A 22660-nucleotide genomic window follows, 5' to 3' on the forward strand; every position below is an offset into this window, starting at 1 on the left:
CTTCTGGTCATGTATCCATCAGAGAAAACATTAAGAACATTCCCACTTCGTCACAACAGGTACAACAAAATACAATATAATATATTTGATTCACAATGGAATCCACATTGCTTCCATGGAATTTGTTCCATGCTTATGCTACTATTGTGTTTGTGTGGATAACCCAGGGAAAAAGGGTGCAAATATAAAAAAAAGGGTGAAATATGTATATTTAAATATATTTAATATTCAATATAATATATTGAAGTGGGCAAGTGCGGGCGGGCAGGCAGGGGAATGGGGGGGTGGGACTAGACCCATTCTGGGCACCACCAAAAATTATTTAAACCTGCTTCCTTGACTGCAGCCCAAGCCCTCTGGGGTGGCTGGTGGAGAGCGTAGGCAGTTTTGGGAAGGCAATGCCTGGCCTTGCCAACATTACATGCTCACATTCTTAACAATGGTCTCTCCAGATTCAGGATGAGGCACAAAAAATGGGACAGTGTGTTAGGGAAACTTTCATAGCTGTTGCCGTGCTGCAATTGTTAGGGGATAAACATCAGGCTGGCCCCTTTCTTCATCATGAAATGCACAGCAAAAATAGTAAGAACAGTATCAATGCAAGAAGTGACAAAAGCACAAATCACAGTCTCTGGGCCAAATTCTGCTCTCAAACAAAAGTCTTGTACTAGATTATCTCCACTCTCTATAACGGAGTGACTCCTAATTTTCAACAGTGTAAGTGAAAGGAGAATCAGCTCCTTCGTGGCATGCCTACATGCTCTATATATGCATTAAACTGTAAACAAAAAATAGCATTTATATGTTTGATTGTAGGTTTTTTGATTAAAGCAAATCTCAAGTGATGTTTTTGCTAGTATATCATGGTAGTTTCCTGTAGATATGACATGAGGTATACGGTCTGAATAGAAAAGGAATGCAATTTCCCTTGTTAAAATAATTCTATTTTATAGGTGGCTCTTGGTAGCTGAGGTGTTCCCAACACCAGGGAATTCCCAAGGGGGTAGATCTGCTAGTAATATGACCCCTTTATGCCAGCTGAACACCATGCACTTTATGGGAAAAAAACACTAGCCACTATCTTATCCCTAGCCATCTCTATATTAGGAAGACAGGGATAGCAGGCTAACAACCAGAACTGTAGATAAGAATTTCATTTGGATTTTTTAAAATCTGTTAGCTTGTTTTGAAACAGCTTTATTTGGCTCTGTTCCCAGTAAAGTTTGTACTTGCATAAGACATCCGTGGGCACCTGTGGACCACACTCTATTCACTGTGGGCGAAAAGCACTCCTAAAGGCACCTGCCATGCTTTCTGTTAAAGGCTCGAGTCAAATGGGTGAAGGGGGGTTCTCTGGGCTGCTGTCAATTTCACTCTGGGGTCAGTGGTATTTTTTCTGGCATTTCTTACAAACTTGCCTGCTTTGATTGCAAGCTCTGCATTTTATTGTAGTAGTTTTATCACAGGAACAGAGTGAGATGGTCTTTTTGGAATGTCCTAGTAGTGACACAGCAGTCACACAATCCCACTTTAGGGAACACTAGTAGGGCCAAAGTAAATGAGAGAAGACAATGCTGATCACTCAGCCTGAGTTTTTGCTCAGAGGCCCACGCTTCTTTGTCCACTACCTGGCTTCCCTTTAATGAGAGAATTTTTGGAAGAGAAGTGGGGGGAAGCTAATAGGTGGGGGCTTGGAACCAGGGCGGGGTCCGTCTTCTCAGCCCTGCACATCCTGCGGAAAGAAAAACTACACTTCCCAAGCATCCCTGCCCGCGCCGTCTGGAGGAGGGAGCGCTGTGCTCCCGCGGCATAACCGGGCTCCTCATCACGTTCAGTTTCCGCAGGGAAGTGTTTGCAGCAGCTGCCCTGCGTCTATTGTGTCTCCTCCCTTCTGCATCCGTCCTGCTGTCCGTAGAGTGTGAGGATACATTAACAACGTGTTAACCCTTGAGGGCTTGGCTCAGCCAGATGCAGAGGGCTGGAACAGAGGGAGAGTCTGCAAGAGCTGCATTGCTAGCTCATCAAGCCGAAGAGCGATCATTCAGCCCCAGCCGCGAGGCATTCCCTGGGAAATACCCCACCTGATGTACATGGTTGCTTAGGAAAAGAAGCTGGAGGAGCTCAGCAGTCTAGCAGATCCCCAGGCAATCCTCTGACCGGAATAGTGACCGCAGGGAGATTTGGGGAAAGGGAGCTGCTTGCTAAGGTGTGAGCAAGAAACAGACGGGGGCTTAAGGAGCTGAAATAAGACGCGGTGCCCATGCAAGGCTGGTTGAAATGTAAATGGTCGAGGGCTGTGTGTATGCTCTTCCAGCGGATCCGGGAGGAAGCTACTAGTTGGTTCCTTGAAGGAATAATCAGCGTATCCTTCCTGTTTCTTTAAGAGCTCAGGAGAAAAGGGGAGGTGCCAACCTATTTTGCAGGCTATTAGTCACTTGGTGCTTGAGGAATACGAGGAAGGAAATCCTCGCACAAAGCAGAGCTGTAGGGGGTGGGGACATTTGGGGAGCTGGATGGACATCTTCCAGCCGGCCCAGCCCCTGCGTTCATTCAGAGCAGCCAGATGTGGTTGTAGATGTGGAGAGGTTTGAACCGAACTAGAGTCTGCAAATCCGAGAAGGGGAGTTGCTGTTTGGATGGCTTTTCAATAAGGAATGGGAAGGACACTATATACTTGCTGAGGAGTAAAAAGAGAGCAATAATGAATATGATCGAATACCAAGCCATGCCTTAGAATGCGGTAGAGGTCGTATCGTTTTGCCTTACGTTTTCAGTAGAGTGCAACCAAACAACCTGCCCCTTCGTTCTGTAATATACAAATCATAGCTGTTATCCCCAGGAGACAAGGACAAGCATCTCTGTCTAGTAGGAGTGAGTTGGACTTTAGGAGACTTGCTTTCAGTCATTTTGATTTTTTTTTAACTGGGGAATTCCTTTTTCATTTTGCTTTTTTAAATTTTTTCCAAGGAACATGGGACACCCTGCCTTAGAGTTCAGCGACTGCTACCTGGACAGTCCAGATTTCCGAGAAAGGCTGAAATGTTATGAGCAGGAGCTGGAGAGAACCAACAAATTCATAAAGGATGTGATTAAAGATGGGAATGCACTTATCAATGCTATAAAAAGTAAGTAAAATGATATAGCTTTGTTTAAACATTCATTTATACCTACACATTATATACATCACCTATAGCTTTGCAGTGATGCGAATATCTGTGCATTATTGCCATATACACTAATCACATGCTACTATGTAAGGATATTTAAAAATATCTTATAAAAGTAACTTTTGTCTTTAATAATAGATGCAACCAATATCCAATAAACATAATTTCCTGTTACGCATTTGGACAGTTTTCTGTCAGCAGTATTTAAGAAAGAAGAGCTCTTTATAAGCTCCCAATATTACCTCTCTCCCAGTAAAAGATATAACTACACCCACCTTGTCTCCATAGTATGTGAGATATTTTACATATGTGTCTGTTTAAAGTGATACTTTACATAGTTAATGTGCAGAGCTCTTTTCCCTGCATGCAGTATATTCTGAATGTCATTTTGTTTCGATGGCCTTTTGAACAGATGATGTACAGAGAGTTCACTGGTGTACGTTATGTGTATATTGTCAATATAAGTGCATAGTATGTCCCAGTAGCAGGTAAGTGTTCTTCATCAAAATATACAATATTTTTTGTTGATGAGCAATATCATCTTGCTTATTAATGGAATAATACAGATAAGTGTGATACAATGTAAATATAGGCACAACATGGTGAAGTGTGTGTTTTCCTAACAAGAAGTACTACAGCATTCCAGTATAATTACTACACTTCAAATATAGTAAGGCTAAGTGGAACCTTACACTTTGATTCTGTAGTGTAGGACCTGAACAAAGACCAATGTTCTGTATTGTATTTTGCCTCCATTGATGTCTATAGAGTCCAGAGTCTCTTCAGAGGAGATTAGCACTTTGAGTCAAAGGAAGAAGACGAGGAACAGTAGTAAAAATAATGCCAATGAAGGCAGAATGTCCCACCATGTTGACGTGTTCTTTGATGGAATAAGTTCTAAAATGGGGGGAATCTATTTAAGTCATATTTAATGGTGTCAGTGGGAGTTCGGTGCTTAAATGCCTTTGCAAATCCCACCTTTAGTCTCTGTGTCTCAACTCCCCATCTGACAGGGCTATTGTGAGGATATCTACATCAAAAATTGTTAGGTGCTCAGGTAAGTACCTAAGATAGAAGGATTTCAGTTCTTGGATATAAAAATGGTTGGGCTGAGGTTATCAGTTGTGATGATTGTACTACAAAAAGTTCTTTTGTTTATCATTTTTCCTTTTCTCTCTCTTGTTTGCCTGCTACACCAAAGTCCACCTAATCAATAACTACTAGGTTGTTGATTACTATTTGATCTGAGGAAGTGGGTCTGGCCCACGAAAGCTCATCATCTAATAAACCATCTTGTTAGTCTTTAAAGTGCTACATAGTCCTGTTTTTTGTTTCAGCTATACCAGACTAACACGGCTACATTTCTATCACTATTCCCCACACTGAGAGACTAGGGAGGCCTAGGCTAGTAGATTTTGTGTGTTCCAGCACCATAGGGCACGGACTGGAGCACAAGTGCAGGCTCTCCAATGCCATGGAGAGCTCCGAGCCGCTGTAGCCATATCCAGGAAATCCAGGGGCCACATCCGCCCCCCCCCTCCCCCGGCCTTAGGTTCCTCAGTCCTGGCATAGGTAGACTTCCTGGTACCATGTTGATCAACCTTGTGTCTAAGACTTTGGTTTGGTAAAATGTTTCAGATAATTAGTTTCTCAGTGTGTGGCACTCCATCAATATAAAGTTTTATTTTATTTATATATTGGCTTCATGGTGTGGCACTATAAATAACTAACATACAAACTGAAACGTAAGAATGAAATCAAATTAATTAAATTCATTGTCTGCCGACAAGCTTCTAAAAATGCCAAACACCTGCTGTCTCAAGATGACAGACTGTACAGCCTGGTATAGTGACTATAGACTGCAGTGTAGAAGGCTGGATGCAGCATTGTGAGTCTGCATATAAATGAACACAGCCACTTAAATTGTGCAGTCTCTGCACATTCATGAGAGCTCCTGAGGAAAATTTACAGTTCTCTGATGATGGGAAAAATAAGATTTGACTTAGAATAGGTCCCAGATAAAGACTCAGAATTTGAAATTGCAACCCTGTGTGTGTAGAATAATATCAGGTTGCTCTCAAGATCTACTATAAAATAAGACTGAAGCTTAATTCTCCTCTTACTTATGTTTGTGCCATACTAAAGATGTCTGTGGAAAAAATCTTAATTTACACTTGTGTGAAAGGGGAGTTAGGTTTCACTTCTCCAGAATTTCTGTAAGTATTACAGAAATCAATACTCGTGTATGGACAATAGACATGCATGGGGGATTTCCCTCTGAATTCTGCAGTGGTTATATATTTGGGGAATATTTTCTGAATTCTGTGCAAGTTCTGCAGATATATGTAGTTTTTTGTCTCTTTTGTTTATCTTCTTGCTGCAAAAAATGTTTTTAAGTGCCAGTTGTTATTGCAAGAGCTACCTTAGTCCAACCTGTACTTTTCAGCACATTGGGTTACCCACATTCTTCATGCTTGCTCCATGTGACCTAAATCCTCCCATTGTGACAGATTTTCTATGTCATTGAGGATCATTATTGCAAGAATTAAAGTAAGAAAATATTAAATAACTGATATTGTTTAGCAAGTAAAATTTGTCAACGTGTCAGAATTAGCCAGTAAAATCTGCAGAAAATTGTAGCAGAATTTTTATAGGTTTTTTCAAAGAAACAAGCAACCTGCAATATTTAGTGGTACATTAAATAAAAGCCAAAAGGGGAGGAAGAAGGTTTTGTGGGGCACAAAGTTAGGTGCCTCAGGCCTACTGAAAATCATTTGAGTTACCCCCATTTGTGCCTTTAAAAATCTGCCTGAGATGGTTAGGTGCCCTTTGTAAACGGTTTGACATTTTTATAAGGAATGCAAATGAAGGGGAATGAATGTTTAAAAATTATGGATCAATATAAAATGATATACTATTATCCCTAGCTAAACTGTATATTTGAGGCAAGTTTAGTGGATACATTTCAGTGCACATTTTTTTTTTAAATTGTTAAAATGTGTCACATTGTAGGTTGCCTGCACTAAATGCTTGAGTGTTCCAGTAGGTGGATATTTCTCTTAGCTTGAGTAGCTTACTTTGCGTGTGGGGAATTATGCACTTTTTTCATCCCTTCTTTAAGCCTAGTCCACAAGGTAGCTGAGAAACAAACACTAAACTCAGAGGCCTGAAGAGAACCCTTATGTCATAGCTTTTTTTCAATTGTCAGTAATATGAATGTAGTTTATCTTAGTGTAACCTGCTCTAATTATTGTATTCTCAAAGCAGTTTGTATATAATTTCCCATATGTTCACAAAAACCTTTCCCTTCTAACCCTGACAGAGTAGTATCAATTCCCAGACCACATTTTACCCTTTTCTGCTAGACTCTCTGAAGTCTCTGTAGATTTCTGAAGTCTCTGTAGATTTCAACTTTATCTATTTCTTTAAATTAATTCTTTGTGTGTGTACATGCACCCTGGATTTTCCTTAAGAGAAAAGGAGAGGGCCAGGAAGGAGGAAATCTAAGGGAGATTCTATTCAGTGTCCCTCAGATGGTTTGCAAGGAATGGGGAGGAAAGGCCAGATCCATCCTCCCCACCCCAAATTGACAGCACTTCGGAGATCTGTCAGAGTTTAGAGTTACCATCCCTTTGGATGGTCTATATATTGACACTAGCGCTAGACCATCATCCTTGCCCACTCCCATCAGTGCAGCTTGGACTGAGCTGAGCTAACTGTACTTCTGCTGACTGCTCTTACCCCCCCTACAGGAAGGATAAATAGGTGGGGGAATCCACAGAGCAGAGGGCTTTAGCAGAAAACTTCATACAGCTTCAGTTTTTATTACATTTTTTTTCTACTGATTGTTGATTGGATGGGGATGGTGGAAGGGCTGAGATGGTGATAGGACAGTGGAGGGGAAGAGAAGAAAGACATTGTGCCCTTCCCTGTGGGCTTGCTTTGTCCTGTGGGTTTCAGAACCGCATCTCCTTGGAGCCACAGTGATCAGAATAGCAGATTAGGGAATTTTGACATGGAAGTGACACTTGGACAGAGGGGACACCTCACTTAGAGATTTCCTTCCATGTGTGGATCCACAGGAAGAGGGATGGGCAGATCCAGTCTGGCATATTTATTCAGAGATAGCTTTTTAGCATCCGACTATCTGTGTGGGCTCTGTAAGTGAGACTGGAAAGTAGCAAAACAGGGATATGAATGTAGATTTCCTCTTTCTTAATTCTTGTAATAAAAAGCAGAGTCCCCCTTCCCTTCTCTCCAAGCATCTGTTTATTCAGTCAACCCCTCCAGGGAGACTGCAAACTTGAGGGAGTCTGGAATAACAAACACTTTTCCAGGCTGTCAAAGCTCCACTCTTGCTTCACACTCCTTGCAGGGTGATGCAGAAGAGAATTTAAAATACAGCACTGTTGAGTTTTGGCCAGCACTAGAGACCTCTGCATAGGTAAGGTATTGGCTGTGTCGAGCTAAATTTGAATGTTGGAACACTGATCCAATGGAGTATTTCCTCAGTTAAAGAAAGGGAGGTAGAGTGAGAAGACATTACCATGTAAATTGGGTGTGTTTGCTTTGATGACTTTGTAGCTAATGTTACTAGCTATGAAGTGAATAATATAAAAGTAATTACTGATAGTGTGATTATAACTTCTCTGCAGACTAAATTGCTGAGACTTTAGAAAGAGAGTTGTTTCTCAATTATTTCAAATTTCTCACGTTGGAAAAAATAAAAAGTAATACATGTTATATAGTAATTTGCGTACTGAGAAATAAATATTGGTTCCTTTTCTGTACTACAGAAGGAAAAGCTGACAGGGACTTCCTCTGAGAGGCCTTGGGCTGATCACTATGTGCTTCAGCTCTATTTCATCTGTAAAATAGAGATAATGCTTAACCACTTCTTCTTTTTTAACGCATTATGGGCTCTTTGTATGAAAAGCAGTACATGGGACTGATGTTATGGGATGCAGACTGCATTTAGCTCCCATTAACTGTTAGAAAGATCCATCATAATGTCATCTTAAAATGGGGGGAGACTGTGGTAAAAATAGTTTGGGGGTAGTATACTTGTTCTGAGTCCTGCTGAAAGTTTATTTTTACAACTACATTTTGCTTTCTCCATCTATTATTATTCTCTCTCCTGCTGCTGTGTGAAATCCACACAAAATGTTTGTATGGGGTTCACTGTGAAACTGACTAAACCCAAGATACTGTCATATGCTAACTCTAAAACTAGTTAAAAACAGAGGAAAAGTTTGTTTGTTTTTCTCTAATCTGGTTCAGTAGTAATAATCTTGAGTCTAATGTGTAACAGTAGTGGGTAACACTTTTTTCTTTTAATGTTGGCTATAACCCTTTTTAATCAGAGTTGAGAGTAGTCAGTACCACTGGAATCACCAGAACTCCGTAGCCGTGTATGTGTTTTAGTGATGTCAAATACAACATTCATGATACAATGTACACTCAATAGTGTTTGATCAGAGAGAGAGAGAGAAGTAACTTACATTGTTTCCTTCCGTTTTCCATGCCCCTGCTTTATTCCTTCATCACCAAAGCTTACATGTTCTACTGCCTAAACTACAGAGTCATGGTTAGCAATATTATTTCCTGTGCAATTGTTCAATCTCCCTGCAAAGCAGAAATACTCCAGAGCTTGATTTTTATATATACCTGCTCTCCCTTCTCTTCTGTGTGGGTGCAGATAAAGCAACAATTGTTGGGAAACCCAACATTCCTGATCTCCGTATTATCATGGGCATATTCATATGTGCACCTCACAAGATGGAAACTCTTTCTATGGCAGCATGGGCCTTTGCATGAACAAACTAAGCTGTGACAACCAGTTCTGTTCACAGCAATCTAGAACTAAAGCAAACAACCTAGAGATTTTTTATAAATGACCATAAAGCTGTAAGGGGAAACCAGAAAGCTTGAGAACCTTCCTAGCAAGAGGTTTTAGATTAAGGCTTTCAAGAAATAATGGACTATTTTTTATGCTTCAAAGTCGCATTGTGGAACAAGTCACTCAGAGGAAAAGCCTGGACATATGATTCAAATAATATGTATCCAGTAATTGAAATGTCCTGCAGTAATTAACAGAGAGCTGATCACAACCATAGCTAAATGCTTGGAACAGGTAGCTGAAAACACCACGTACAGTGTAATGTCGTCTTGCTCCTTATACAATTTCTCTCAAACTGCTTGCTGTTACAGCACTACTCTAGTGGGGGTGCATTGGTAGATGTTTTCCATACTGGGAAATATTCCCATTCTTTATCTTAAGGATCTCTGACAGGGACTCTGCCAAACTCCATATGTTGAAGTGGCTTCTTTGCACATCCATCTCAGCCCTTCCATTTAAGCAGCGATATCAGCCATTATTCCATTCATTTCCTATTTGTAGTTCCATGTCTGTGCCTTTTGGGATACTGCCCCATGCACAGGAAATATCTTGCTAATCCTAATTTGCAGTCACCAAGCCACACTTACTCTAATTTGTGGGAGATGAATCTGAGGAACTGTCCTGGTTTGAGTGTCAAGAGGAGGTTTTGGAACAAACAGCAAAACTTAACATGAACAAATCACCGGGACCAGATGGCATTCACCCAAGGGTTCTAAAAGAAGTCAAATGGGAAATTGCAGAACTGTTAACTGTGGTTTGTAATCTGTCCCTTTAAATCGGTTTCCGTACCTACTGACTGGAAGATAGCTAACGTTACACCAATATTTAAATAGGGCTCTAGAGGTGATCCCGGCAATTACAGACCAGTAAGTCTAATGTCGGTACCGGGCAAATTAGTCGAAACAATATTTAAGAATAAAATTGTCAGGCACGTAGAAAAACATAATTTGTTGGGCAAAAGTCAACATGGTTTCTGTAAAGGGAAATCATGTTTTACTAATCTATTAGAGTTCTTTGAAGGGGTTAACAAACATGCGGACAAGGGGGATCCAGTAGATACAGTATACTTAGATTTTCAGAAAGCCTTTGACAAAGTCCCTCACCAAAGGCTCTTGTGTAAATTACATTGTCATGAGATAAGAGGGAAGGTCCATTCGTGGATTGAGAACTGGTTAAAAGACAGGAAACAAAGGGTAGAAATAAATGGTAAATTTTCATAATGGAGAGGGGTAACTAGTGGTGTCCCCCCCAAGGGTCAGTACTAGGACCAATCCTATTCAACTTATTCATAAATGATCTAGAGAAAGGGGCAAGCAGTGAGGTAGTAAAGTTTGTGGATGATATTAAACTGTTCAAGATAGTCAAGACAGAAGCAGACTGTGAAGAACTTCAAAAAGATCTCACAAAACTTACTGACTGGGCAACAAAATGGCAAATGAAGTTTAATGTGGATATGTGTAAAGTAATGCACGTTGGAAAAAAACCCCCAACTATACATGTAATATGATGGGGGCTAATTTGCCTATGACAAATCAGGAAAGAGATCTTGGAGTTATCGTGGATAGTTCTCTGAAAACATCCGCACAGTGTGCAGCGGCGGTCAAAAAGGCAAATAGACTGTTAGGAATTATTAAGAAAGGGATAGAAAATAAGACCAAGAATATCTTACTGCCCCTGTATAAAACTATGGTACGCCTACATCTTTAGTACTGTGTATAGATGTGGTCTCCTCACCTCAAAAAAGATATCTTGGCCTTGGAAAGGGTTCAGAAAAGGGCTACTAAAATGATCAGGGGTTTGGAACAGGTCCCATAAGAAGAGAGGCTAAGGCGACAGAGACTTTTCAGTTTGGAAAAGAGGAGACTGAGGGGGGGATATGATAGAGGTCTATAAAAGCATGAGTGGTGTGGAGAGGGCTGATAAAGAAAAGTTCTTCATTAGTTCCCATAATAGAAGGACTAGAGGACACCAAATGAAATTAATGGGTAGCAGGTTTAAAACTAATAAGCGAAGGTTCTTCTTCACACAGCACTTAGTCAACCTGTGGAACTCCTTGCTAGAGGAGGCTGTGAAGGCTAGCACTACAACAGAGTTTAAAGAGAAGCTAGATACATTCATGGAGGTTAGGTCCATAAAAGGCTATTAGCCAGGGGGTAGAAATGGTGTCCCTGGCCTCTGTCAGAGGCTGGAGACGGATGACACGAGACAAATCGCTTTATCATTGTCTTTGGTCCACCCCCTCCAGGGCACCTGGTGCTGGCCACTGTCAGCAGACAGGCTACTGGGCTAGATAGACCTTTGGTCAGACCCAGTACAGTCATTCTTATGTTCTTATGTAACTTCATTTTATCTTCCTCATTCTTCTCTCCCCACCCAGTGCTACACACATACATTTGCCCCACCCCATTCGTGCTACTTAGTCTCTTAATTTTTACTACTCAATTTAAATATCTTCCTGAATTTAAAGAATGGATACACAGTGCTAATTAAAGAAAAACAGCCTCATGCTGTACTTGCAATTAATTTCAGGAACAGTGGGGCAGACACAAATTAATTTGGGACACAAATTTCAGAATGTAGATATCTGTGACTATAGATACAACATGTTTTTATGCCTTTAGGACAGGTAAAAAAATTAGAGGTTGGATTGAGTTTTCTGGGAAAACTTGGCTCATATGATAGTCACCATTTTTGTCACAATTAGTAAAAAACCAAATAATTCTTCTAACCATTAGTAAAAACCAAATATTCTTCTAATCCATTCCTATACTAAATGTTAAATTTTTCTGCTTATGGTTTAAACACGGTGGTTGCCCTGTCCCCTTCTTCTCCTACATCCTGTGCTCCTGCATCGGTCTCTCTCTGGCCTCTCCCTTTTTCACTTTCAATAGCTTTTCATTGGAAAAGCCCACAGGTTAATGTGTGCGTTAAATTTCCTCCTTCAGAAAAGTTGCCAAAGCTGCCTATCCATGAAACATTTATGCTATAATAACTTTATGGACTTTGTTCTATATTGTTCCCATTTCTGACTTTACTGTAAGCTTCTCAGGACAGGATTGTGGTGGTATCTTGAGCCTCTGCTTACCTGCTATACAACAGTACCTTGTTTGCTTATCTGTCTTTGCTGTTTACAAAAGATACAAAAGATTGCAACAATTCCTGTGATAGCTCACTGCTGGAAAAATGTAGCTATTCCTTTCTGAATTCTTCATCTTGCCTTGTCACCTTAGCATCAGGTTTTTCTCAATATATGCTGGATGTTCCTATAATTCCCTTTCCTTACTTACATCAGCTGAGGATCTGGCATATTTGTTGTACGCCATTGCAGTCCATTAATTTTGGAGCAGTAGGGAATCTGGACCAGTACACGTACATCACTAAGATTCTTATGTTTCTGGGGTGATTTTGGGGAGGTGGGCGCAGCACTGTTTGTAGTGGTAGGAGACCTCAAGATAACTCATGAAATTTGAAGTGGTAAATGAAACCTGTATTAACAGCTTTTTTCACAGCATTATATAAACATAAGAACTTATCCGGGTTTGAAATAGGTACAGATTGGACCTCCCTGGTCTGGCATCCTTAGCACCTGATCGGTCCTGGATGAGGGATTTTGCCAGACCAGGGGAGGTCATTTCTGAACCCCTGCCACCATTCCCCTCACCCAGTCCAGTGGCCTCCTGGCTGGCTCCTCACCTCCCACTGAACCTGCTGTCCTGCCGACCCTGCTGGGCAGTCACTGCTGCCATGGCTTTGGGACCTTCCAGGCAGCCACATACTGGTGCTTTGGGACCTGCTGGGCAGCTGTGGCTGCATGCCATGGCTCCCTGCCCAACCAAGTCTCAGCTACTGCAGCTCCTATCCCTGCCAGACAGCCCTGCTGCCATGCACTGGATGGCCCTGCTTTCAGCTCATTGCGAGCAGCCCACTGCCCTGCCAGCCCCACAGAGGTCCTTGTTCCTGTCCCTCCCTGCTGGACTATGGATGTTGCCGGACCAGAGACTTCCATTTAAGAGAATGTAATATGTTTTGATGCAGCACATCAGGAAGTTGAAAATGCAGTAACTGGATCCAGAAATAGACTTAGGTACCCACTGGCCACTTTTAGTTGTCCAACTCCAACATTTGGATACTATGGGGATCTATGGGTGTCTATAGGATCTATATTTGAATGCTACAGGTTTGATTGCTCTGTTGTAAGTTGTGGCTTTTTTGGGTAACATACATTTCAGGAAGTGTGAGAGAGTGAGTTTGCGTGCGTTCTAAACCCTATTTTTGAAATGAAATTTTGCATGTGATTTTGTACATCACTGTTATTTCTGAATTTGCCTATACATGACAACCTGTTAAATCTCAAATTTTCTGTAAAGCACAAGGTGTAAAGTCCGGAGATCATGGGGGAGCTAGCACTGAGAAAAATGCAGAGTCAAACAGCTCATTTTGGGAGGAGCAGGTTTAGCATCTGTGATGGGGGTGGCAGTCCTTGGATTTATTATCTCTTTTTGTGTATATAAAAGTTTTTCCTACTGTGCAACAGAATGATGTCATCAGGCTCTCTGTCTGCAAAAGCTGCCAGAGAGAGGGGGGTTAGCGAGCACGGGATACAGCCCCCTAATTCTCTTAAAGATCAGAAAGTCACCTGCTGATCCTGTGTTTGACTTGGCCAGTAGTGATACATTATGTATCCCTGATTCCTTGTCAGTAGTTCCTCGTAGCAGAATAGTCAATCTCTTCTCTGCCTAGAAGCACATGTTTGCAGGACACATTCTGAGTGTCCATCCTGATGTGGGTATAAAACTCACAATAGAGAATGTGCCTTGTGTAGTGTTCTTGCATGTAAGTATGGGCCAGTGGATGCCAAAGTGCTCATTTGTGGCCTGAGTATCACAGATCTAGTCTCCATGAGCTTCCTATCCTATTGTACTGGAAGATGGTAAGGCATAGCTGCTATGGGAGGTTACTTCATTGAAGCAGCAGTCATGGAGTGGCCTGAGGTGAAGATTCTGGTCCCTTAACTGATGCAGAAGCCTCATGTGCCAAGCCATTTTACAGAGGTTTGGCATGTAGGGATGAAGACTTGGCCTATAGCATTAATGTTTTACTTTCCAAGGGATTTGTGGCTGTTACTGAGTGCATATGACACATAGTATTTTTGCTGTAATACACCAAGCATTTAAAGAGAACCTAACATTACTATGAGGCTGGGAAGGGGTATATTCTATCACATCCCCCTCCCCCCCGCCACTCCCCACAGATATTAGCTCTGCACACATAAGAGACTTGGCATTGAGTCGCTTATATTAAGTTATTCCATCCTACAAAGAGAGCTACAGTTCACAACTAGCATATGATACATTAATAAAGAAGTTTATGGAAATCCTTCCTGTGGATACACAGAAGCTTTCTGTCTCCTGAAAAGCCACTCATTTAATTTCCCAGTATATTGAAAGGGAATCCCGAAAAAAGTATACACAGCTCCTCTGATACCCCTAGTCCAAACAAGTGTGAAAGGACTAACTTTGCATCCAGCGTCTGTAATACAGCTTCTATTAAATCAATCTGGCTTTAAAAAAAAATGTTGCTTTTTTTTGTTTCCTTCTCTGCCTCTGTATACTCCATAATCTCTGCACTTTACCTGTCATGTATCTCAGCTGATGTCAGTTAATGACTTGAACCCCATCCTGCTTTTAGTTAAAACCATAACAATACTCTTAATTGGCTTTAATGGGTGTAGGTTCAGGCCCCTGAGTAATATAACAGCTGTTAAAACAAATGACTAGTAACTGGTTAGATGTAATCTAATTTATGTTTCAGGTCTCCATGGCCCTGTTTTCCTTGGTAATCCTGCCTTTCATGTCCACAGTGTGTCTAAAGACTCAGAATTTCCCATTATATCAGTATGGTGACAGTCCCACTGTGAAATTTGCATGAATTAGACTAAAATCAACTCTTTGTGATTTTTTTAAAAATATTACTACTATAGCACTGGAAGCCATCATTATGGTACAAGACCATTTGAACAATACTGCCCATGAGAGGTGATATGAGAGGTTGGTCCAGCATCTTTGTATGTAGTGAATCTAGCGCTTCCATCTCTTCATTAAACTTTTCACTTAAGCAACTCCTGGGCAAGTTTATAAGGAGAAGCAAAACATGACTCCTCCTTCCCGTTATTTAATCCTTTTTCTCACTACTACTTTCCCTTTCTTCTATTTTCTTAGGCATTACTAAAAACCCTTCTGATTCTCCTGTCTGACTCTAAATGCTTCAGATAGCATTGAAACGACCTCTCCAGCAGCATCTCTCAAAAAAGTGCTGATTCATTGCAACAGGGAAAAAGTCTCCTTCCTACCTCAACTACCGGCATAATTTGCTTTGGGTATTAGATTGGCCCTTTGCTGGAGACCAACAAAGGATCATCTTGCCTTTGGGGGAGGGCAAACAATTCACCAAGGTGGTACCCTTACTTTAGCAAGCTCACCACTTTGTATCTGTCACCAACCTTCTGTTCTCCCCCAACCTCACGCTAACCAAATCAGGTTTTAATGCTGGTAAGGAACACGTACAAATAGGGTTGCCAGGTGTCTGGTTTTGAACTGGACAGTCCAGTATTTGAGCTTTCTGTTTGGGAAACAAATTGAGAAAATATAAATGATATATTCTAAATAAGATACAATGAAGATTGTGATGTAATGGCAAGTGTGTCCAGTATTTTTGTTGAAACCATCTGGCAACCCTGCGTACAAATTTACATACTCTTCTCTAATATACATGTACTGCTCTGGAACTCTCCCACAGCATTTATGGGGGGCATTTTCAAAGGCACAAATGGTACCCTTAACTCTTTTGCTACAATTTACCATGAAGGCATTGTTGATCAGACCACCTCTACTGCTACATGAATTATAGTCCTAAAATGCTGAAACAATCCCTTGCAAGAAGGAGAAAGAATCCCTCAGTAATAGGCTACAGACATCTTCTTTATTAAAGACTCACAGAGCCCTGAAAGGTTCTGGGTATCACTGCTCTACAGAGATAAAACTTGTGGTTTGCCACATCCACTTATCATGGACTTTGTAACGAGCAGCCTCCACTTCTCTGGGATGCCAACTCATGACCTTGGAACAATGGGCTAATTATATAAAAATAATGGAGTATTCTACCATAATGGTGCCAAACCCTAAAACATACAGTAATGTTGCACTGTCTGGTGCCATTGCTGGACTGTGTTTGTATAAGGGTGTTCTCATATTTCTTTTATTATTTTAGAGAGGTGCTGTGGTTTTCCATATGGTTTCTTGTACTTTTTCCAAGGGAAGACTGGAATTTTAAATAGGTAGGGTAAAAATATTTTATATACATTCAAATCCAGTACTCCAAAGCTTTGAAGTATAGTTGAGTTTCAGAAAACAAACACTGTGTATGAATATTTGGCGTTCAGGTAAATTGCCAATTAGCTCTGTTCTTTTTGGGCGTTTGAATTCTAGTGAATCATATTCAGGACACGTAAGAGGAAGCGGCCAACCATCTTCGAGCCAGTGAATGCCTTAGGCTAAGGCAGGCAAGCTTGTTTTCAAAAGCTGTTGGGCACAATAGCTCTTTGGAGATACAGAGACTCTGAGGCCCCAGGTTGTAGCAGATGTGAAACAGATGTGCCACTAGAAAAGTGTGATGTTCAAGTTAGACAAGAGAGACTGGAAACAGTCCTAAAATTCAGACACAATATTTTATATTCCTGTGCTAAGGCTGATTTCTCACTCTTATGTTAGGAAAACTTCTGGGGCTGTACTTCTCTCTAATATGTGCTTATTAGACTGAGCTTCTCACCAGATAAGTCTCTAATTCAGCATCTAGTCACTGTAGTGCTTGACCTGCCTTGTGGCTAGAGCTAAAAGGCTCAGTATTGTTCAGGCAAGTACCGGTAATAGGGTAGCTTCCAAGGCAAGTCTCTGAGGTTGTGGATTCCTGCATAAAATACATTCTACTAGTGTCCTGACTTTGGAAATGCTTCAGCATTTCCGCTTTTTCTCTGTTTGCTCACATTCATGGACACTCAGGAGCTGTCCACTATTTAATAGGTACTCCTAACCAGTTAGAGTTGTGGAGATTATAGCCTCCTCCTAGGGAGCTGTTGGTTTCACTGCACACCATGTGCTGTAGCTTACATCCTTGCTGGCTCCACAACCTGTACAAAGACTTTTGGCTTGGCAACCTGTCATATGAAGAAAGCTCTGGAGACTTTTCCCATCTCTCCACAAAGATCCAGGTCATGTGTTTTAAATTATGTTTGATGTGTTTTGTGATTCTCCTTTGTCATGGACCCGAGATATGCCTGTAGCAGAATTCAGTACCGGCAGTCCCCGGGTTATGTACAAGATAGGGACTGTAGGTTTGTTCTTAAGTTGAATTTGTATGTAAGTCAGAACTGGTACATGTTGTAGGGGAAACTCTAGCCAAACATTTCTCCAGAGCTCAGTTTTATTCTCCCACACCTCACTTCCCTCAGTCCTTTATTCTCAAGGTGAGGTGTCTGCTGAGAAAAGCCGCTCCGCGTCTCCCTGGTCTGCTGGGGGGGGCGCTAGCTTCGCGTCTTCCTGGTCTGCTGGGGGGAAGCAGCTAGTGCGGGGTTGCCTCACCCCGTTTGTAAGTAGGGATCCGATGTAAGTCGGATCCATGTAACCTGGGGACTGCCTGTATAATACTTCATGCTTATATAGTGCCTACCACCCAAAGTTCTGAACACACTTCGCAAACGTTGCCATCAGGTAGGAAGTAATATTATACTCATAGAGCAGGAAACTGAGGCAGTGTCTAAGAGATGGCAAAATCATATCCTATTGAAGTCAATATGATGGGGGCCCAATTTCATTTGCTGCAAAGTCATGAAGGAAGTTCTTGGCAGACTCAGGAATGGAATTCACGCCCCCTGGCTCTCAGTTCTCTGTCTTAACCACAAGACACTCCTTCCTTCCCCATCTTCTGTCACTTTTACTGGTGTCCCATCCATGCAGAATATATTTCTGTGAGCATGCTAGTTACTGTGTTGCTGGCTACTGGGTAACTAGGGTGTTAAATCCATCAGAGCTAGGTTTGGACTGCAGGAATGAAAAGAGCTATGGGCTGTAGAGAGCTCCTAGAGCCAATACTCAGACACAGAGTGGGTAGTCAAACTGTCAGAGAGGCAGAAGCTGTAAGGTTCAGCCTGCCTCACGCATCCCAAATACTGAGAGGTGCTTCGGATAAATGGGATCCACTTAGCCTTTCTTTGCTAGTTTAAGTCACATAAGGCTCTGCCTAGGGTTTGTTGTTTTAACCCTTTTCTCTCTGTTTTGTGTGTATGGACAAATAACATTATTTTGAAGAAACTGTTCTGAGTCACAACAGTTTCCTACTGCTCACAGTTCCTGGAGGGAAGTCTATAACCGTGTCTAAATCCAGTTGGACCTGATGAGGAAATGCAGTTGGTAAATGGGCTGCTGTTGCCTAAGACAGTGAAATCGAACAGTTGACTGAATCCAAAGATTTTGTTCTGAGAGGCATGGCAGTGTAGACCTATCACGTGGAAAGGGTGCTCCCTCAAAGACATAGGGAAAGGACAAAGATACAGCCCATCCCTGACCCACAGCACTATCTTTTTCAAAATCCAATGGAAAATATTGATAGTTTTCACTTACCAAAACTCTGCAAACTGACATTTTGACAAACTAAAAATTTCTATTCCCATCTAGATAACATGTTGATAATCACAGGAAAACAAAAGAAGTATTTTATAGGAAAAAAACCTGAAAAAAGATCAATTTCAGAACCTTAGGATTTCTTCATTAAATTAATTTGACATTTTTCAGCTAGTTCAAAACATAATTTTTGCTCATTGGAACAGCTTATTACTCAAACTTTATGAATCCCATGTCTAAGCCACTGAAAATTATGGAGTAGCAAGAGCTTTTTGAAAATTCAAAGCTTAATTTGGGTGGTGGTAGGTGTTTCTGATTTTTCAATATCTTATTCAATCTTCGTTTCTTCATTAGCTTGGATCCTTGTTAGGTAAACTATAATTCTCCATAAAATGTTGATTTTGCTTTCTTGGTATGCCAAAGAGCTTCATTGTAATTGTGGAGTGTCTTTTGAGTCACTGAATTCTTCTGGAGGTAAATGTGCGTTGAGGATCACATGTTTTCATAATGGTAAGGAGAGTTGAACAATGAGTCTTATGAATTATGGAATGCTTCAGGACTGAGCGCATAAAGGCATGTAAAAATAGAAGTTGACCATTAATCAAGCTAGGCTTTGCAGAAAATGTTACTTTTTCAGAACTTGTTTCTGTTCCAGCAGTCAAGACTGGATTATCAAATGCTGGGACTCAATTAAAAATATTGCTTAATGAATCTTCCAGTCGTGAAAACCTAAACTGGTGAAAGTATTGGATGTTGCTACTGTAAGTACTTGTATTGAATCAATGAGCATAACCAGTAATCTGTTCCAGAATACTAGGTGTAGTGTAGAAGCCTGGAAATTTTCAAAAATGGAGCCCCCTGTTGATGCTTTCAAGAAATTTAAGTATCACTGAAATACCCCTTCCATCCCCGAAAGCAAATGTGCTTTTCGTTAGAGCTGGGTAATAAACGATAGCCAGAGGTTTATTAATATACATATGGGCAGAGCTGTCTTAATTTGGCTATTAGAAAGAAAAACAGGCTCTCATTCTTCGCAAATCCTGTTCTGTTAATGACTTGGAGTCTGGATTTTAAACCTTTTGGCAGCTGCCTGCCTCCGTTATGCAGCCTTTGATGTTTTGTTAAACTGCTAATTATGGTGATGGTATATATGCAGGCTCTTCCTCCCCTTCCCTGCCTAAAATAATTGGGAGACTTTGAAGTAGGAATAACTTTGAAGTAGGAATAAGAGATCCTCCGGAATAGGGCTTTATTCCGGAGGATCGGGCCAGTCTAGACGCTTTTTTCCGGCTTTTCCCAAAGCCGGAAAAAAAGCGGCGGCCATGTTCATTTAAATCCCGCGGGGGATATTTAAATCCCCCGCAGATTTCCCTATTCCCACTTTCAAAATTAGCATGCCCTTTCCGAAGAAGGGGCCAGTGTAGACGTAGCCATAGAGTGTTGGACAGCCATGTTTCTATATGGAGCAGAAATGAGATCTCTATCGAGAAAGCAGCTTTCCCACCTGTGAGCTGTTTTAACCTGCTCTGACTCCCTCATTCACACTTTCTAATGTGTATATCGCTGTGAAATCAGTAGTTCTAAGTTAACGCTGTTGGGGAACATCTGGACACAGCCTTTAATTCCTCTTTCATGTAATGTGGGGGTGGAGAACCTTTTTTGGGCTGCGGGCTGCTGACTCTCAGAAAAATCAGTCAGGGGCTGGGGCTATGGGGAGGATGTGGGGGTAAGGGCTGGAATGGGAGCATGGTCTCCCCAATGCTGGTGTGGGGTGGGGGCTAACCTAGGGATGTAATAGTGTAGTTGATTAACCGATAAGCAAAAGCTTATAGGTTAATTCTATAGACTACACGCATTCCCCTCCCTCCCCATCCCCCACCTCTTCCAAGGAATTTTTTAGCAGGCTGGCCAGCAGTCCAGCTCAGTCCTGGCTTGTGAAGGGTCCGGGACTTACCCCTGATGTGGCGCTGCATTTAAAGTATATTAGGAGCTGAGTGGGCAGGCAGCCCAGCTCAGTTCTGTCTCATGCTGGGTCTGGGAGTTCAGACCTCCTCCTTTCTCCCCCGTCAACAGGGGCTGCTGCCACCCTGCACTGCTGCCTCCTTATCAGAGGCAGCAGCACAGGGCGACAGGCAGCCAGTCTGGATAGAGAGGCAGCAGCACAGAGTGGCAGGGCGCTCCTTGGGAATGGGGCCGGAGTACACTGGCTGCTGTACCTGTCCCCGGGGACTATAGAATAGTCAACTAACTGATAAGAATTTATGAGGTTACTTGACTATTCAATTAACCAATATTTAATATCCCTACCCTAGGCCTTGGAGGCCAGATCCAGGCAACCCAGGAGGGCCGCAGCCAGCCCCTGAGCCATAGGATCCCCATCCCTGATGTAATGTCTCTTCTGCAAGGTCTGATGCCAAATTCAGACCTGGTCTGCGCTAAAAAGTTAACCTGTGTAGGCATTCAATTATGGATTTAAAAGTAGCCATTCATTCTACAAAGGAATTTCACAAGCCAATTACAGAGAAAAGAGTGTGGAATTGACCTTCATATGCAAAATTAACAGTTTCCCTGGGCCTGAACAAAGATATTAACTGAATGTACCATTATAAAACCAGCCTTCCTTCCTTAGCTTTTGATATCAATGAAGTGTTAAATGTATGGGACACTTCCAGCCAATTCATTTAGCCCCATTAGCACCGGCACTACAATTGATAGTTACTATTTTTTTCTCTCCCTTCTTTTTCTGTTATAAATTCTGGGTTCCCCTTTTCTCCCACTCTAGCGCATCTGAAGAAGTGGGTTTTTCTCTATCTCTATCTTTATATAATTTTGTTAGTCTTTAAGGTGTCACAGGACCAGTGTTCCCTCAAAGCTGTGTGGCAACACAGCTTCGCAGGTGATTAATCAGCCCTGCTCAGTCAGAGGCTCGGGGCTCTGCAGTAAAAGGTGTTTGTCTTTAGCCTCCTCCTAATAACCAGTCCTCCTAGGTGAGGTGAGACCAACTTGCTTCCTGGATTACATATATAATATCAGACACAGATTTGGGAACTCCTGGGCTTTAATTATTGTTCCATCACTAATGAGAAGTCCTGTGGCACCTTATAGACTAACAGATTTATTGGAGCATAAGCTTTCATGGGCAAAGACCCACTTCATCAGATGCATCATGCCAGAGGACTTCTAGTTGTTTATGCAGATTCAGACTAACAGGGCTACCCCTCTGATACTTGTTCCATCATTGACTCACTTATTTAGCTTTGGACTAATCAGAGCACTAATCAGGGCATAATTTTCAAACGTGTCCCACTGTTTTTGGGAACAACTTGGTGTGCTGATTGGCCAGTTGTATCACAGTGTTCATTCAGCACCTCCATGAGTGCAAACATGAGAGGATGCCATGAAGTTAACCCTTGACCCCTGGGAAAGGGTACCTACCAATGGATGGTCTCTAATTCCCCCTAAGCTGTGGAGCTTCCCATTAAGTCCCACACAGGGACTCAGGGCTGATCTCTCCCCAAGCCCTGAAGTTGCCATGGCCAGAAGAGAACCCTCTCCTCCCCAGCTCCATCACGGAGCTGCTGGGGATGGTGGAGAGGAGTCTCTCCCTGCTGGCCCCAGCACAGAGCTACCGCAGCTGGGGGGGCAGGGACCCCTCCTTGTCCACCCCAGCACAGTGCCTCCCAGGAAAGCCTGAGCCCCAATTCCCTGCCCCATCTTGATCCCCCCCAAGCCCTCCCTGTACCGCCAGCCAGAGCCCTTGCACCCTAACCTTCTGTTCCAGTCCTGAGCCCCTCAATCCCAATCTCACACTAGAGCCTGCAGTTCTAGCCAGAAGCCTCACATTTCTGCACCCCAACCCTCTGCTCCAGTCCTGAGCCTCCTCCCACACTCAGAACCCCTTGGCTCCACCTCCATCACATTAA

General features: G+C 42.1%; 1 protein-coding gene across 4 annotated transcripts in view; it reads left to right on the forward strand.

The window, feature by feature from the left end:
- Positions 1-1825: 1825 nt before the first annotated feature.
- Positions 1826-22660, forward strand: part of OPHN1 (oligophrenin 1) — a 138664-nt gene continuing 117829 nt past the window's right edge. Inside the window, exons 1-2 of one of the 4 annotated variants that reach the window (XM_025185727.2) lie at positions 1826-2206; positions 2968-3125. In XM_025185727.2, coding sequence (XP_025041512.2) covers positions 2972-3125 — 154 coding nt within the window. In that variant the 5' untranslated portion in view covers positions 1826-2206; positions 2968-2971. The other 3 variants (XM_075940818.1, XM_025185726.2, XM_014574671.3) reach the window with 3 other exon arrangements.

This window comes from Pelodiscus sinensis, chromosome 13 (genome assembly GCF_049634645.1).
Source record: "Pelodiscus sinensis isolate JC-2024 chromosome 13, ASM4963464v1, whole genome shotgun sequence".
NCBI lineage: Eukaryota > Metazoa > Chordata > Testudines > Trionychidae > Pelodiscus > Pelodiscus sinensis.